Consider the following 15,320-nt stretch of genomic DNA (forward strand, 5'->3'; position numbering starts at 1 on the left):
GGAAGAAACTTTTGGGACATCCTAATATGTCGAGTATCATTATATTATTTTCAGTGGTTTACGCCACGTTCTTTGCTCCGACACTGCTATCTGATGTGGCGGTTTTCGTGAATCGGAATCTTCCTTTTTGATCCCCTTTTAGCAAGGGAGCGTATGTGTAGCTTCGTAAGTCGTTATTGTTAGAAACGTAGTCAGAGCGAATACAGTCTTCGTTCTGACTCCCTTTTGGGTTTCTAAAGCAGCAGCCTTCTTGCGGTGAAACCCGGGCAGTCAGTAGCGGTCCAAACGAATTGTAATAGGTCTTGTGTCAGGTGATACCGAGCTAATAGTTGCGAATTCACCTCGATTCTATTAGTCAAGGGTTGAAGCTAATACCCAGTGGCGTGGCCTATCGGCTAGGGGGCGGGGCAAACCTCTAATGTGTATCGCCTAATGGCCAAGATCAATCATCAGCGCCGTAGTCTGTTAGACAGGGGTCGGGACTGGACCTCGGAGGTGTGACTTATTAGCCAGGGGGTGGACCAACCCTCTATGGGACGAAGTTGTACTTTTCGTTCACTTGTCAAAATCCTACGAGACGAAAAGTACAAGTTCGAATATCATACCATGTGTTTTAAATGAAGCGCCAGGTGTATGGATGAGCGAGAAGAGTGAGATCGGTAGCACGGTAGAGTGAGACAAGCTGCAACGTTCGTCGGTGTGGCTTGTTTCACATGTAGTTGCGCAGATTTCATGCTCTCTTCCGTATCCGTTGTTTGCTCTTTTTTTCTTTGACTTGAATATCAAGATTAATGGAAAGATATTCTACAGCTTCAGGAACCATTTTATTGCTTACAAGTGAATGGTTAAATATGCAAACAGTGGAAGTGTCAAAGAATTTAATGTGTTTAAGATTTCCGGATCGAAGTTTAGCATCTACAGTGCCAAAACTTTGATATAGTCTATTTCCAAGATTACATCTCGATGCCCCCACGTTGGTAGCCAGAAGCTGTCCGATATGTAGAAATCGTACATCGCCTGTAATAAAAATCATTGTTTTAAGAATGTTTATAAAAATGGTCCTTATCCAAAACATTTTTATGTTACCTTCACTCCCTTGTTTTTCCACGTTTTTGCATAATTGCCACTTCTGCATTTGTCGGGAAAAATGCTGCGACCTCCAACTCCCAAGCCCACGTCGATATAAAACTATAATTATACATGATTAATAAATTAATAATATTTGCAGATTCTTTTATCAACTGATTAGAAAGAATTGATTGATTTGACATGTAAATCTTCACTGTGAAAATTCATGATTGGAATTTGATTTTTTAGTTTCTCAATTTTTTTTAAACAATTTATAATTTCTGTTACRATATATTAACTATCTATACGCAAACAATTCCAAGGAAAATACAATAGACTTTCRTAGTRCAAGTTCATCACTTTGCAATATTTAAACAAAATATACTAACTTTTTCATCATAATAGAACAAAATGTATCTCATTATTTTTAAGTACCATGCTTAAAAATCGAAACAAAAAAAACATAAAYWYGWATTTRCRARAWCTGATWWYRAAAMGAAMCAWRAAATCATGAAAWATAGSTTYATGAGMWAKAACYTMAMMATSMCATWMTWATTAAGWCGWCAATTATTATRRGAWTKTYAKGKTSWWTMTAGCTYTARATAGATATTTAGAGTTTGACATTCTCAACTTACTGGATTATCAAAGAAAGCCGGGACTCTCTGTTCTCCGTACTGTTGGTCGTCGACTTTAAGAACAATCCGATCGCGCCTCCACTCGACTTCATAAACATGATAATGTTCGGACCACAGAATGTTTAACGTCTTCGATGGAAGATCCATTCGGTTATCTCGTATATTACCATCATCCAAAGTAGTTACGACTGCGCCGGCATTGAGAACGTGGCTGCCTATGTCTTTCCCCTTGCTTGTAATAAGTGTCGGACTGCCAAATGAATTCGCGATCACGATGCTACTGAAGGATGATGAATTTGGCGAAGAATTGGCGCTTTCTAGAGTAATCACTGAAACGAGATACCCAGAAATAAGCCGAATAACAACAATATTATAATTACGAAGATATTAAATGTTAATTGTACATGTACAGGGTGTCCCAAAAGATCTGTAAATTACCTGAGATCATTTGAAGCAACTTTTCCCTTAGCGAAAATTCAATCTATAGCTTTGTTTGCGAGTTATTAACCAAAAACAGTGGGTCAATGAACGGAGTTGGACTTCGTCCGCTCATTGACTCGGCCGCCTCACGCCAGGCGATCTTCCCTCTCATTGGTCACAGTTTTTCGTTAACAACTCCTAAACAAAGCCGCGGATTGTATTTTCGCTAAAGTAAAAGTTGCTTCCAATGACCACAGGAACCTCTCATTTCTCGATTACGACTAACTTTTGGGACACCCTCTATAATATAACGTACGTGGATATATCCAATCGCCCCGCGGTAATTTAGCCCGAACTTGAATCTTCCCATACATAAAGTTGAACGAAAGTTTAGTATCCAATCGTCCTGATATTACAGGCGGCAAAATGTCCCAAGCGTTTGCCGATCGTTGGCAATCTCTGCTACCGGCCTGTTCCGTACATCTAAAACACCCGAAAAATGAAAATGAAGCAATGATAATTAAGCTATGAACAAATGTGTTACATTTACAGAAGCGAGATCTTACTTATCCAATGTCAAAGAACCTCGCTGCACGAACGTGAGGCCGTATTTCTCTTTAACGAGAACTGGTTTAATGTACAAAAGACCGTCTTGAACGTAAACGTTGTCTTGGTGGTTTTTGTACACAACGAATTCAAAATTCTGAAACATGTACATTGTTCTTATTGTACATAAAAAGTTGTAAAAAAGTTGCGTGGCATTGCTTCTAATAAAATAAAACAATAAGAGCTGGACGCAATGCCTTGAAAAACCGGTTGCCGGCTCTTGCAATGTCAGTGGACTTACCGGAGCCGTCGAGAAACGTTCAATAACCCTCCAGCGATTTGTATCGAGCAAGTCAAAGGTCTCCATGAAAATGATTTGATCCGAACACACGTCATTCGATTTTAATTGCTGAGAATTCGGATCGCGTGTATACACCTTTGTTTCGGAAATAGCGCACGTGCCGTTTCCATTAGACGTTGTAGAGTTAACCGGCGTTCCATCGTAATTATAAAAATCTGATAAAAAACATTTTTTAGCAACTCGTCAATTATTTTACGTAATTGCAAACAAAGAGATCGCTTTTCTTCGAAAATGACGAACCTGTGACTTTGTACTGTTGATCAAGTAAGTTATAACCCCTGCCTTCGTAGTCTACGTGCACCCACATATAAACTATATCTCCAACTTTCAGTTTAGTTCTGCGATCTTCGTAAACCCATCGACCATTCTTAGGTTTGATAATATCAACGGAGATCGCTCCCGCTTCAAGGCTGTAGAAATCCTTGTTAAAATTCACATGATAGGCGACCAAACTGATCCCGTCCTCGTCTAAAGAAATGATTGTATGTTACAACTCTTTTATTTTCGACACTTCGAAATATTTTGGTGACTAGTTTAAATATTCATTTACATTAACTGTTTCAATGTTAATGGAATAACAAGAGTTTTCGATAAGTTCGGAAGAAGCACGGCATCCAGTTTAAAAAGTAATCGAACTGCAAACTTCTACTAATTGCAAAAAAATTAAAATCGCAAATACAAGTCCTCTTTGAAATATTTATCTTTTTCCTAGCATTCTTCTCTAATATCAGGCGACAAAAAAACATTCCTTGTTACAATTGCATGAATCACTCTGCATATTCAACACTTGCTGTATGCTGTATGTATTCCGGCAATTTGGCATCAGTGACACAACGTTTATAGTTAAATGGTTAAGATTGATCTCTTTAAATGCTATAAACAGTTTGTATTTCCTTCTTCCTTGAACGATAAATTTTCATAGTCATGATAACAGAATGGAACTCTAATTAAACACCGAGCAATTCATAAACATTCGTATCAATTAACAAATGTGTCTTTTATTCAATGAAATATTGTAACAAATTTATATGCCTATATTTAAATAAAAAAATTTGTATTTCTTTATAGCATTACTTTTATTCCTTCAAATTCCTCCACATTCTTAAATATTATCAACGTTTTAGTTGCAATTTTAATATAATAATGAAACATGGTAAATCTAACATGTATTTTCAGTTATAGAATAATAATTATTATTGTTCTTCTTCTTCTTCTTATAATAATAATTATTATTATTAATATTAACTTACCTGGAGTGGAAATTCTGATGCCTTTCGGAAAAAGGGGTTCAACGGTAGGTTTTGGTGGCACATACTGCTCGTGGCTGTTATCGAAAAAATTCAGCACAAGTATCAAAAAAATCAAGCGGCCTAGAGGAATACTCATGACGATCGTGTCTGCCGTCTTCGATGATCAAAAGGATACTGAGCTCTGAAGTCGATTTCATTCGTTATAAACTGGTTTTTCCGTGAATATCTCTGAGCTTAATGCCACTAAATTGCTTTTATCGAACCGGTCCATTTACATTAGTGATCTTCATTTCACGCGGATCTAGAATACTAAAATCAATTGTTAATCAAAGTCAGCTATAAAATTTTCTTTAAAAAAATGCTTTAATTCAACCAATACACGATCATTCGTTACCTTGTCCAAAAATCTCTTCCCCATCTTATAATATATAATGAATATATAATGTATGCATACGCCCAAATATTTAAATTCTTACATCTTTAGATTGATTTATGCGAAATTTCGGTTAACGGTATTCTACCGGGTCTCAAAAACTTCCGGGTATCCGAGATTGTAAAATGAGATGCTGGAAGCATATTAAACATTTCATTGGCGTCGCGTTCACATAGTGTATATTATAATTTGTAAACCAATATCTCACCTAAATTTGAACTTTATGCTCTGTCACTCTATACTTAAATTCGTGAGTCTAACGCCTATTTATCTAAAGTCTATTTTAGTCAGTAAATAAAATTTTTTTTTAAATAAATATAACGACTTTTCTAACCAATGCAAAATCAGCGATAGTTTATAAAAAATAAAAAACATTAGCTGGAAGCGAATATCCGATGTATATCAGATGTAGTTGACTAGCTGACCGTTCCATTTGCGTAGAGTTTGCTATTGTACCACAATGTCTACAGAGTCGGTAATTCAGACCCTACGGTAAGAAAAAGCATTGCATAAAATATCTGTACGGTTCCTATGTCTTTACTTTTTGCGGTTACGACCGGGTCGATACCATGGTAAGTGATACACGAATATTCAATCTTTATTCAAGTCGCCAAAAACCGTTTTCTCAATCATTAATTTTGTCAAAAAGGAAATAAATTTGATTATATAAAATGTCTAATCGGAATTTTAAATCATCTTTTATTGTAGTTAAAAGTTTTTATTTTAATAATGTTTTAAATGATGTTATCCTAAATCAATACAATTATTACATATTGTAAGAAATAATATAGGAGAATACTAATAAATTTCATAATTCACAATAAAAATATTTAAATACCATACTTATACTTTATTTAGGTAAACTCTAGAAAAATGTGAGATTTTAAAAACTGTAGATTTTATACATTTATGGCAAAAGTAACTAAGAACAATTTAAACCAGTAGACAAGTTGAAGCAATTGAAAAGAATTGAGATATTGTTTGCAACTTCTTAAAACTATTACGGTAGAAATTAAATGTATATCCTGCCTCCTACAAATGACACAAAAAATGTTTATTTTGTAATAAATAAGGATCTACAGTCTACTTATAATAAATGGAATTTAATGATGATATCTAGAAGATGTCTTTTCAATTCATTATCATATACAATTTGTTCTGTATCTACTTATAATAAAGTACTTATTGTAACAAATGTATATTTCTTGTTTCCTCTATAAATTTCCTTACTTTTCTATTAAATTCTACTCTATTAAACTTATATTCTGCTGCTATATCTGCCATTAGGGGATCATCAGGATTTGGAGTTCCCAAAAGACACTGCACAGCATCCAAAAGATTTTGCAATCCAATAGTAGGTTTCCAAGTGCCTTTGGGTGGCATATTCAATAAATCCAAACAGATGCGACCTTTATTATCAATGTTTGGATGATACACAGGTGTTTTAAAAGTAATTTGTGGAGGTTCGAATGGATATTCTTCAGGTATATTAATTTCTAATTCAAAAATAGTTCCGCTGTATGGGCTATCACATGGTCCAACTATTGTTGCAACAAGTTGTTCCAAGTTATCTGATTTTGGATAACAGCAAATTCCTTCCACAGGATTCTTTGCAATTCTTTCAAGTTCACGTTTTAATCTAAGTGATTTTTGCATTGTTGTTACCTTTAATAAAAACAATATTAGTTTTGTTACAAATCACATAGAAAAATTATCCGAAATCACTAAAATCATTAAAAATACATCGTATGTATAAATTTTATTTAGCAGGACTAGAATATCCTTTATCGGCTGATCTACCCGTTCAATATACTTACAATACAACTAATCTTTTCTTCATTAACTTAAAATAACGTCACGACCTTTTTTACTTAATAATTACACTACATATATTTTCTAAATTTAAATGTAGATTTCAGATTTCCAATAGTAGAAACAATTACGGTTAGAATAATTGTCAATCTTACTTTCTGGATCCGACAGATACCTAGTGAAAAGACAATTTTCTCTTCGAATCATATTCTATAATACGTGGTATCTTTTCGCAAGTATTTTGATACGATACTATAGCATTATTTCTACATTTTTAAATTTACTTTTCGAACCTATACCATATAGTGTTCAACAGTTTTTTTTTCCCCAATCAGAGCTTCTAACATCCTGATCGCTTTACGACTTGTTTTCAAGAAAGTAGGAGCGTACTGGATGATGCCAAAGGATTTTTATTGGCAGCCATTAAAATCTAAGTCCAATCCCATTTGTGAGTATTTTTCTCCGTTACTTTGACTGAATACCGAATAGGATCCTTGACGCCATTGGTCAGACTAAGGCACCAAGAGACACAATGGTCTAGAGTGAAAATTCCATGAACAGTTAGGATTTGAATACAGTAATGTATTCAGATACTTGATCCAGCGAGGGTTAATATAAATAAATAGGGTTAATATAAAAATAATCTTTGCTCTGATTGGTTGGCAAATTACTCGTGAGATAGTGCTATCCTCACAGTCAAAGAAAAAGAAGGAAAACAGCGAGTGAGCAAGACAGTGACGTCACATTTACGAACAATGTAGCTTGTCTCGCTCTACTGTACTTACGGTCCTGCTCTTTTCGCGCATCCAGTCACAGCATCCTTTTCTGTCGGATCTGATTCTTGATTTAAGAAGTTACTATATTATCAATAGAATAATTTATTTAGAGACACACTTTATTATGTATACTCTGTGACTCTAAAAAAGTATCTGTGGTGTATACTCTAGGCACAGATTCAGGTTTGTGCTCTAAGTATCGTATTCCCGCGATATCGAGGATTCTTGAATTTTTGTGATCGATGAGTTAGAGTTCCAATGGAGTTTATATTCCATGTAAAAGTCACATGTAAGAAAACTGGCGTATGAAAGGATATACGAAAGGAAATGCATAGTAATTAATATAAAAATGCGTTTATCGCTTACACTGATTTCACATACATTCTTGCTGTACACCACACTTACAATTAGTACTCACATAATGTATACACAGTCATATCAGTAATCGAATAAAGTAGAGGTTTGTGTGTAGTTATTACTATGTTAGGAATTACTGGTTTGAGGAATCAATTGATTTTCCGTTTGCATGTAAAACTGCTCTCCGAACCATTCTCTGTGCATTTCCAGATAACTGCAATAACATAACTTAGTAGTTGATTTTGGAAAGTAAAAACGATAATTAAAGTGCATTGAATTACCTGAGAAACATATCTAAAAACTTTAAGAGAACTTTTAATTTTTTGTTCGGTATGTCAGCCGATTGTAGTAGGTCTGGTAACTTAACTGAAGATTAAAAAATTTATTAAATCAGTTATATTAATTAGATAATTTCTTTTTAAATTACGCACCGAATAGTCGAGTTAAATGAATAGCACCGTAATAAGTAGAAGGATTGGGGGGACCTTCAGTCTTTGATGATTCAGGCATTAATCTCCATTTATTAGCTTGTTGGAGCAAGGCATTGACTTGCGCAGATGTAACAACTGGTATTCTCAGTGTTACACCTCGCGGGCTAGAACAACGAGAGCTTGTACTTGCAATACTACAAAAACAACAAGAAAAAAAGAAATTAACAAATCTGTAACTACAAAATAAAATGTAAAATTTTTCAACTCGTTAACGCTTTTATTATATTAAAACATATGTTCACCTTGATAAATTGCCTGTGTCTGGTTTGATTTCTTCATACGATCTCAGTTGTCTATTTTCATCGACAGAGCTCACTCTGCACGATCTAAGTTTTCTTTTAGAACCTGCTATGGTCTTTGATGCATTATCAATTTCTGGATCATGTTCTTGAAATGGTGGTAAATGAGCATATTCAGTATCTTCATACTCTTCTTTAACTAATACTTCGGAACTCCTTGAAATTACATTAATTTAGTATTTTTTAGAGTTTAAAAAGAGCAGAACTATAATAAATCGGAACATGTCAAAATTTCAATCTTACTCAATTGGTTCTTCTTTTACGAGCGTCGGATGTTCACTATATAAGAAAGATGATTTCAAATTACAATACTGTTCTCGTTCCTGCCTATATAGCAAAAGATCATGTAATGTGAAATCAAAATATATACGTAATCCATCCGCAACTTCTCTACATATGTTTATTTCGTTTATTGTTTTTTCTATCGTATTATTCGTTTTGTTTCTTTGAGGCTTTTCCGGAATGTTTGTTAGTTGTGTTGTTGTAAAGTGCTGTACCCACGATTCCAACATATTTACAACAGTAGGCTGTGCTGGTAGTACAGCTAACTGAAATCCACATGTGACTTAATATTTAAAAATATTAGATGAAATTTCATACGTATTTACAGAAAAAGTTACCTTATTTTTGTTAGTTATGAGATCATAATCTTGATCTAAAATTCTTCTTAACATTGTACCTATGTCAAGATCAATTCCTGGTTTTACACTGGCACCAGATTGGCTACCACCACCACTATCTTCGTCATCACTTGTTTCTCCAACATAGTCAGAACTACTTTCTGTATCCTCTTCAGTAATAACTTCCTTTAGTAGCAAAAATAGTTTTTACTTAATTTGATACATTTTAATATATGTAGTGATTATTTAATAGTCAATTAATTAACAGACTTCTGTGTCATAATCTGCATGTTGCCCTGAGCTACCATCTTCCGATGATCCAGTTGTTGCTGATGTTGCTCGACTCCCACCACTTCTTGCTCTTCTTCGTGGTTCTTGATTTTCAGTTTCGTTTAATCGATCAGATAGCTTGTGACTTCTTTTTTTACGCTCTCGTCGATATAAATAAGCACCCCTATTTTCAATCACATTAATATAATAAACAGTAACAATAGCAGCAGAAAAATTACACTAATCAGATTGTATTGAATACTTACAACTGTAATTGTGCTTTCTGGGCTAAGTCTCGTTGAAGTTGACGATTTTCTTCTGTATCTTTTAACACATATTCTTCTGTTACACAACGATCCCATGAGGAATTCCACCCCTTTTTAAAAATATTTTAAATAACATGATTTTATAATTTATAGTTGAAATAAAAAAATGAAGTAATTGTACAGTATTTACCTGGAAATGTATTAAATATTCAACAGCTTTTCTTCCTCTTTGATCTTTATTAACTATTACATCAAGTACCTGTAGAAAAAGTGTAAAATGAAGCAAATTGCGTAAATGATCGATAAACGTAATTTAAACGTAATTCATTTTGTTTTGAAGGCATACCTTTGAGTCATACAGTACTTTTGCTTTTGTAGGATCAGGTTCATAACAAAGAACTTTTTCACCATCACAGAATTTAAATTTTGGTCCGCGGGTAGAAACCATTCCTCTTTATTAAACCTCAAAATGAAATATCAAACTAATTTCACAAATGATAGTGTAGCACTGCAGATAGTTGAATAATATTATTTAGACTGACATGATAACCTAGTCCATCAACTGTCGAATCAACAAACATTGACACCTACACAGATACATATAACATTATTAATATAATCTGTTTCTGTTTGGAGTGTTACACAATATGGATTATTGATTGCATTTAAGTCGCAGATGATGTGCTGTCAATAATATATCGATACAAATTTAAGTCTCCCGGTATTAAATTTGCTTACAAGATTACGTTGGTTAGTTTGTATACAACTAACCTAACGTGAGTTCAAATTTAAGTGCGGTACGGCGCAATATTTGAAGGAGTTATGAGTTTCCAACGCGCCAGGAAAAACTAAAATTACATACATTTCATGGAAATCAGCATGTACAGAAATTGTACGTCTCATTATGCAAATATATGTTGCATATATAATGTTGTATTTATAATTGGTATAATTAATTTAAAAAAGTCTCCCCAATTAATTTTTTATATGAAAAAATTGTTCATGAATCGTGGACTATCAGTAATGTTGAGCATGACACAGAAATTGGGAACATATTCTAGAGTCTCTCGAATCTGAGACAGACAAACATTTTAGGTTGATGGCTAAAAGTTTTGAATGATATCGGTAACAGAATTTGCAACTCGAAATCCTATGTGGAGCTCGAACAATTTGTCCATCTTGGTTAGGATCTGTACTATGGATGCTAAATTTGTATCTCGATTGTGCATCTTATAATTTCTACTGATCGAAGTTCATGCAATGGTTTGCGAATATTTCGACTAGAGGGAGCTGTGTATGATTAACAAGGAGGGGTAGGATCAAGCACTTCATACCTACCAGTTTTCATAGATCCATTTGTAATAGCGTAGGTAACTGTTGTGTATATATATAGTGTGGTTTGTTTCGAAACGGGTTCGGTGTTATTTTTCTTGTTATATATTCATGCGTTCTGATTCGGTGAAAGTAAAGGATTCGAGTTGTTTCGTTCTAAGTGTTTCAAGGACGCGGGAATTCCTGACAGTGTGCAAGAATTAAACATTACTTCGAAACAGTCAAGTTTATAGATCAACCTGTAACGAAAGGTACATTGATATGTATATTCTACACAGAAGCAATAACGTGACAATCTATCGTTTTCTAGAAATAATGAATTGATAATATGCAGATGCACGCAACTGATATCAATATGATGCAACGAACAAAGTAACAGTATTTCAATCATACATGAAGCATGCTAAATAACTTTTTCCCGCTAGTTTATGCCACTGTGCAGAAATAGTATTGAAGTTACAGGTCATGAATACATAAACTTTCAACGTTGTAACTCCTAAAAATATTTCAGGAAAAGTAAATTCGTTTTGGAGCATACGTGTATTTCAACGCGCAAATATTGTAAATCTGTTACTAAACATATTGGGAATAAATATTTGGGAACCTTTACCACGTATCACGTTCTCTAGACCGGTTCTACGTGCTCTGTAACATGTCTATTTCTTGCGTGTCACATTTTGCGCGGTTTCTGTTCACGGTACGAGTCGTTGATTCTGGAGCTTTAGTAGCGATAACGTGACACAATCGAATTCACCGCCCACAACCGTAAATACATATACGAGCGACACACTCGTACATATGCAATTCGATTCATTTGCTCGTACGTTGCTCTCGCTCGTACAAACCTGTCATTCGCTATTTTCAGGCAAGATGACTTCACACCATAACATTAAGTAATTTCTGTGGTATGACACTAGGATTGGCATAATTACGTTGAATAATCTTGATCCAGGAATAAACCCGGTCATCCTATAATTTTATCCGATGATGATATGCAACGCGAGACTGCATGATGATTTCTACTTGATTCGGCATTTTTCGCGTTCCTTTTCTTCTTGCAATTGATTACAAATTTTCCATTCGTTTATCGTATGTCAAGTTAAATGAGCAAATCGAATTGTTTCATGAAGATAAAGTAGGAAGTTGGGTAATCGAGGTTATTCAACCGAAGGACTTGAATGACATTTGATTAATGATTAACGCGGCATAGGAAATTCAAACGACGATTAATAGCGAATTTATCGATCGTGTTTACATGGTTGGCAATTTCAGCCGACTGTATATTCTAAGATCTGAATGAGTATGTTGTTTCGTAAATCAGTCTCAAATTCGAAGGACACTTTGTATTTTGATGAATTCTTATTCTTTTTGTTTGTTTGAAAGTCAACGTATGTACGTAGGTCATGTAACGGAAATAGAGAGCAAACGATCCATATCGTTACAAAAGAGAAATGTTACTCTGTTTTCCGTAAAATATTGCTACTACATGGGGCAAAAATAGGTCCTTTTTCTTTTTTTAAAGTACAGTTATTTTAGGTGACATTTGTCAGGATTATCGAACGTGAGAATGTAGCCTGACATTTTTACAGTGACCAAATATGATGGACCAAGGATTTCCAGGGCAACATACCACCACAACGACGGTAACGACATCGGTTACTACTACACAACCCACTATTCGATTTGACCCATCTTATACAAGAACATTGCCCGGCATGCTAAAGATTGCTCAAGTGGTAAGTTTATCACAATCGATATTGCACCGTTTTATTTAACTGAGCACCTCGTTACCGAATCGATGCGTAAAAGTTATTATCAAAAGGAACGCCCGGTGTATAATCTTACACACCGTAAACTTACGGTCTTAAAAAAAGTGAAGTAGAAATTTAAAATTTTGCTAAACGATAATCTGTATCTTGTTCAATGATCTTTATCTCGCGGGTAACTGAAAAATTACTCTTTCCTAAAAACTTCTTTGTTTAATTATAAAAGTGAAAAACGGTGGGAAACCCAATATATATAAATAAATATACAGCGGTATAATAAAATATTTAGCGTCCTATTAAAAAAAATTGCTGCCTAGTTTTATTTCTTGAAAAATAATATGAGTAAAAAAATTTATATACACCATTATGTTATTAATAAAAGATATAATTTTCTCCAATCTTATTACTATGCTACACTAATAATCGGTATGTATATGTAGTAGATATTGATATTTATTATCACTTCATTATCATCCGTGATATACAAAACATTCGGCGAAAACCAGAACATTGAATTAATTGTCAGCGAAAAAACTGTAACACATAATTTTAGGAATTGTAACCATTTTTAATAATTTTAATATTGCGGTCAATTAGGGTTTCTAAATCAACAGAAATTTAGTAAAAAAAATCATAAAGTCGATTGATAAAGCGATCAAAACATTATCCCAGTTAAGAGTTTTTATCAGAAATATAAGAATGAGTCATCGATGAATCTTCGTGCTCGCGTTTTACGTGTTTCTTTTTATAATACCGTAATATTCTTACAGGTTTTGAATCTTCTAGGATTCATATGTATCACCGTATCGAGTCAGAGTAACTCGAGCCGAGGAGGATGGTTCAATACAGTGGCAATGGCTGGATTTTGGTTCACAGGAATTTTGCTCGTATTTTATTTGTTCCATATCATCGAAAAATTTTCCAAAATTCCTTGGCTGAAAGTTGTGAGTGGAAAAATTGTTTTATATTTTTTATTTCTACATTTCGTTAAATAAATTTCTTGGGGTAGGAAGAGAAACAGTTTTATTTCACGACGTTTTATATATTAAGGTTTTGATTTGTGCTAGGTATTTCTACAATACGTAAATTGTTTTTTGCAGGAATTTATATTCTGTGCTCTATGGGCGGCGTTTTATGTGCTCGCTGCATCCCTCGCAGCGGACTATGCTAAACACGTGGAATCTTTCGGCGTTGCAGCTGTGAGTACTATATAATGAAATTTTATCTGTAACAAAACTATTTAATTATAATTTAAGTGGGTCATACTGTGTAACATGTGCATCTAAGATGACTTCACTAAAGATAGCCATTCAGATATTCCCTTCAATAGTGATAATGAAGAAGTTGTTTAGGCAGCTACTTTTAGATTGCCTGTAAATTAATATACATATAATAAAAACACATTTTGTCTTTTAGTTCTTTGGATTTTGCGCGATGGTGGCCTATGGTTACGACGCCTGGTTAAAGTTCAAAGGAATTAGGAGTGGTGCCTTAGCTCAGGGTCAGCACACCCCCAAACAAACTTCCACAGTGACGAGTCCTGCGTATTAATTTGGATTCGTATAAGAAAAGAATGGACCAATTTTGAAACATATCGTTGCTTGTACGCATGAGATATATCGGAATAGTAGATCTATCATGTGTGTTGTGCGTTCCAAGCTGTACCTTTCGAACGCAACACACACTACAAAAATAGGGTATGATGGATTTATTAGTTTCACTGACCTTGTCAAATTGAATGAGTTACATGTGTAATCAGCACAAACATACGCACATGTGATATTAGACAAGCACGATATTTGTTTAACCTTGTATCTTTGTACTATAAGGAGATGTTATATCAATATTTTAGTATATGTGTATGTTTTCTCGTCTATACACATGTTAATCGAGTCGTACGATAATTGTATATTGCGTCACGAGTTTTTAACGTACGTCTGTTAGTATTGAAATGATATTTTTGGATTAATAGTATATACATATACATGCGTATATATTGTATATACACATATATACATATGTTTGTATACATGTATAAAAAAAACCGTGTAAGGTATGTTTAATCAGTATTGTGTTCATGTTCAAAGACGACAGGTTTGCAACATTTTTACTCACTTTTGTATTTAATTTTGTACGATGACTCTTCGATCGTATTGCGCCCCATTAATTATACATATAGTGGCAACTAGACAGATAATTATCTAAACTTATTTATAAACTGTGTATATCAAGTGGGAGGAAAGGTTAATGATGGAACATGCAATTCAACAGAGTAAACTATAACTTTTGAACATGTTCAAGTTATCCGAATTTTATCGTTGTTGCGTGTATCTGCGAAATGCCGATAATTAGTGGTAAGGGTAATTTGTTATAATTTATCAATTACTATATTATGCAACGCTATATAATGATATTATGCAAATCTTATTATGTCTCGGTATTTTTATTCGATAAACTTCGTACAGGTACCTACAATCATATGTACACAATATAGAAATACATGCTAAATAATTTAAATACGAATTTTGAATAATGCAAACACAACGACAGTCATCACAATAAAGCTTATGATATTAAGTGATATTACCTTGATGTTTACCCCGGACTTCGTTGTTAGA

General features: G+C 33.9%; 4 protein-coding genes across 11 annotated transcripts; 1 reads left to right on the forward strand and 3 right to left on the reverse strand.

Moving 5' to 3' along the window:
* Window positions 1-863: 863 nt before the first annotated feature.
* LOC144474609 (beta-1,3-glucan-binding protein-like) lies at window positions 864-4,752 on the reverse strand. The gene is made up of 9 exons (XM_078189683.1): window positions 4,675-4,752; window positions 4,281-4,589; window positions 3,271-3,498; window positions 2,971-3,185; window positions 2,690-2,826; window positions 2,440-2,606; window positions 1,704-2,032; window positions 1,087-1,188; window positions 864-1,017 (listed from the first exon to the last, which is right to left on the reverse strand). The coding sequence occupies exons 2-9, from the start codon at window positions 4,414-4,416 to the stop codon at window positions 916-918; spliced, it is 1,416 nt and encodes a 471-aa protein (XP_078045809.1). The 5' UTR covers window positions 4,417-4,589; window positions 4,675-4,752; the 3' UTR covers window positions 864-915.
* A 776-nt stretch (window positions 4,753-5,528) lies between these two features.
* LOC144475404 (ubiquitin-conjugating enzyme E2 T) lies at window positions 5,529-6,999 on the reverse strand. 3 transcript variants are annotated; one of them, XM_078191313.1, is made up of 2 exons: window positions 6,701-6,999; window positions 5,529-6,378 (listed from the first exon to the last, which is right to left on the reverse strand). In XM_078191313.1, exon 2 carries the CDS (start codon window positions 6,367-6,369, stop codon window positions 5,896-5,898), a length of 474 nt encoding a protein of 157 aa, XP_078047439.1. In that variant the 5' UTR covers window positions 6,370-6,378; window positions 6,701-6,999; the 3' UTR covers window positions 5,529-5,895. The 3 variants fall into 3 exon arrangements, with proteins under 3 accessions (XP_078047439.1, XP_078047431.1, XP_078047421.1); XM_078191305.1 differs by having other exon boundaries at window positions 5,530-6,378; window positions 6,681-6,998; XM_078191295.1 differs by having other exon boundaries at window positions 5,530-6,378; window positions 6,531-6,998.
* A 658-nt stretch (window positions 7,000-7,657) lies between these two features.
* Window positions 7,658-10,362, reverse strand: Msl-3 (male-specific lethal 3). 6 transcript variants are annotated; one of them, XM_078189167.1, is made up of 11 exons: window positions 10,196-10,362; window positions 9,951-10,112; window positions 9,795-9,863; window positions 9,605-9,714; window positions 9,339-9,522; window positions 9,069-9,254; window positions 8,692-8,996; window positions 8,392-8,604; window positions 8,090-8,283; window positions 7,940-8,024; window positions 7,658-7,872 (listed from the first exon to the last, which is right to left on the reverse strand). In XM_078189167.1, the coding sequence occupies exons 2-11, from the start codon at window positions 10,050-10,052 to the stop codon at window positions 7,785-7,787; spliced, it is 1,536 nt and encodes a 511-aa protein (XP_078045293.1). In that variant the 5' UTR covers window positions 10,053-10,112; window positions 10,196-10,362; the 3' UTR covers window positions 7,658-7,784. The 6 variants fall into 6 exon arrangements, with proteins under 6 accessions (XP_078045293.1, XP_078045301.1, XP_078045283.1 ...); XM_078189175.1 differs by having other exon boundaries at window positions 9,951-10,067; window positions 10,147-10,362; XM_078189157.1 differs by having other exon boundaries at window positions 9,951-10,086; window positions 10,147-10,362.
* Window positions 10,363-10,929: 567 nt separating this feature from the next.
* Window positions 10,930-15,219, forward strand: LOC144478354 (CKLF-like MARVEL transmembrane domain-containing protein 4). Its single transcript, XM_078196164.1, has 5 exons — window positions 10,930-11,187; window positions 12,526-12,672; window positions 13,473-13,646; window positions 13,803-13,901; window positions 14,119-15,219. The coding sequence occupies exons 2-5, from the start codon at window positions 12,535-12,537 to the stop codon at window positions 14,251-14,253; spliced, it is 546 nt and encodes a 181-aa protein (XP_078052290.1). The 5' UTR covers window positions 10,930-11,187; window positions 12,526-12,534; the 3' UTR covers window positions 14,254-15,219.
* The last annotated feature ends 101 nt before the right edge of the window (window positions 15,220-15,320 follow it).

This window comes from Augochlora pura, chromosome 2, assembly GCF_028453695.1.
Source record: "Augochlora pura isolate Apur16 chromosome 2, APUR_v2.2.1, whole genome shotgun sequence".
NCBI classification, from domain to species: Eukaryota; Metazoa; Arthropoda; class Insecta; order Hymenoptera; family Halictidae; genus Augochlora; species Augochlora pura.

What these genes read in the sequence shown, in the direction of transcription:
- LOC144475404 (XM_078191313.1), bottom strand. Translation starts at nt 6,369, where the DNA reads ATGCAAAAATCACTTAGATTAAAACGTGAACTTGAAAGAATTGCAAAG.
- LOC144478354 (XM_078196164.1), top strand. Translation starts at nt 12,535, where the DNA reads ATGATGGACCAAGGATTTCCAGGGCAACATACCACCACAACGACGGTA. An exon ending in AAATTCCTTGGCTGAAAGTT is followed by an intron (nt 13,647 to 13,802) that starts GTGAGTGGAAAA and finishes TGTTTTTTGCAG; the next exon opens with GAATTTATATTCTGTGCTCT. An exon ending in AATCTTTCGGCGTTGCAGCT is followed by an intron (nt 13,902 to 14,118) that starts GTGAGTACTATA and finishes TTTGTCTTTTAG; the next exon opens with TTCTTTGGATTTTGCGCGAT.
- LOC144474609 (XM_078189683.1), bottom strand. Translation starts at nt 4,416, where the DNA reads ATGAGTATTCCTCTAGGCCGCTTGATTTTTTTGATACTTGTGCTGAAT. An exon ending in TCAACAGTACAAAGTCACAG is followed by an intron (nt 3,186 to 3,270) that starts GTTCGTCATTTT and finishes GTTTTTTATCAG; the next exon opens with ATTTTTATAATTACGATGGA. An exon ending in GGAAAAACAAGGGAGTGAAG is followed by an intron (nt 1,018 to 1,086) that starts GTAACATAAAAA and finishes TTTTTATTACAG; the next exon opens with GCGATGTACGATTTCTACAT.
- Msl-3 (XM_078189167.1), bottom strand. Translation starts at nt 10,052, where the DNA reads ATGGTTTCTACCCGCGGACCAAAATTTAAATTCTGTGATGGTGAAAAA. An exon ending in AAGTACTGTATGACTCAAAG is followed by an intron (nt 9,864 to 9,950) that starts GTATGCCTTCAA and finishes CTTTTTCTACAG; the next exon opens with GTACTTGATGTAATAGTTAA. An exon ending in TCATTTAACTCGACTATTCG is followed by an intron (nt 8,025 to 8,089) that starts GTGCGTAATTTA and finishes TTTAATCTTCAG; the next exon opens with TTAAGTTACCAGACCTACTA.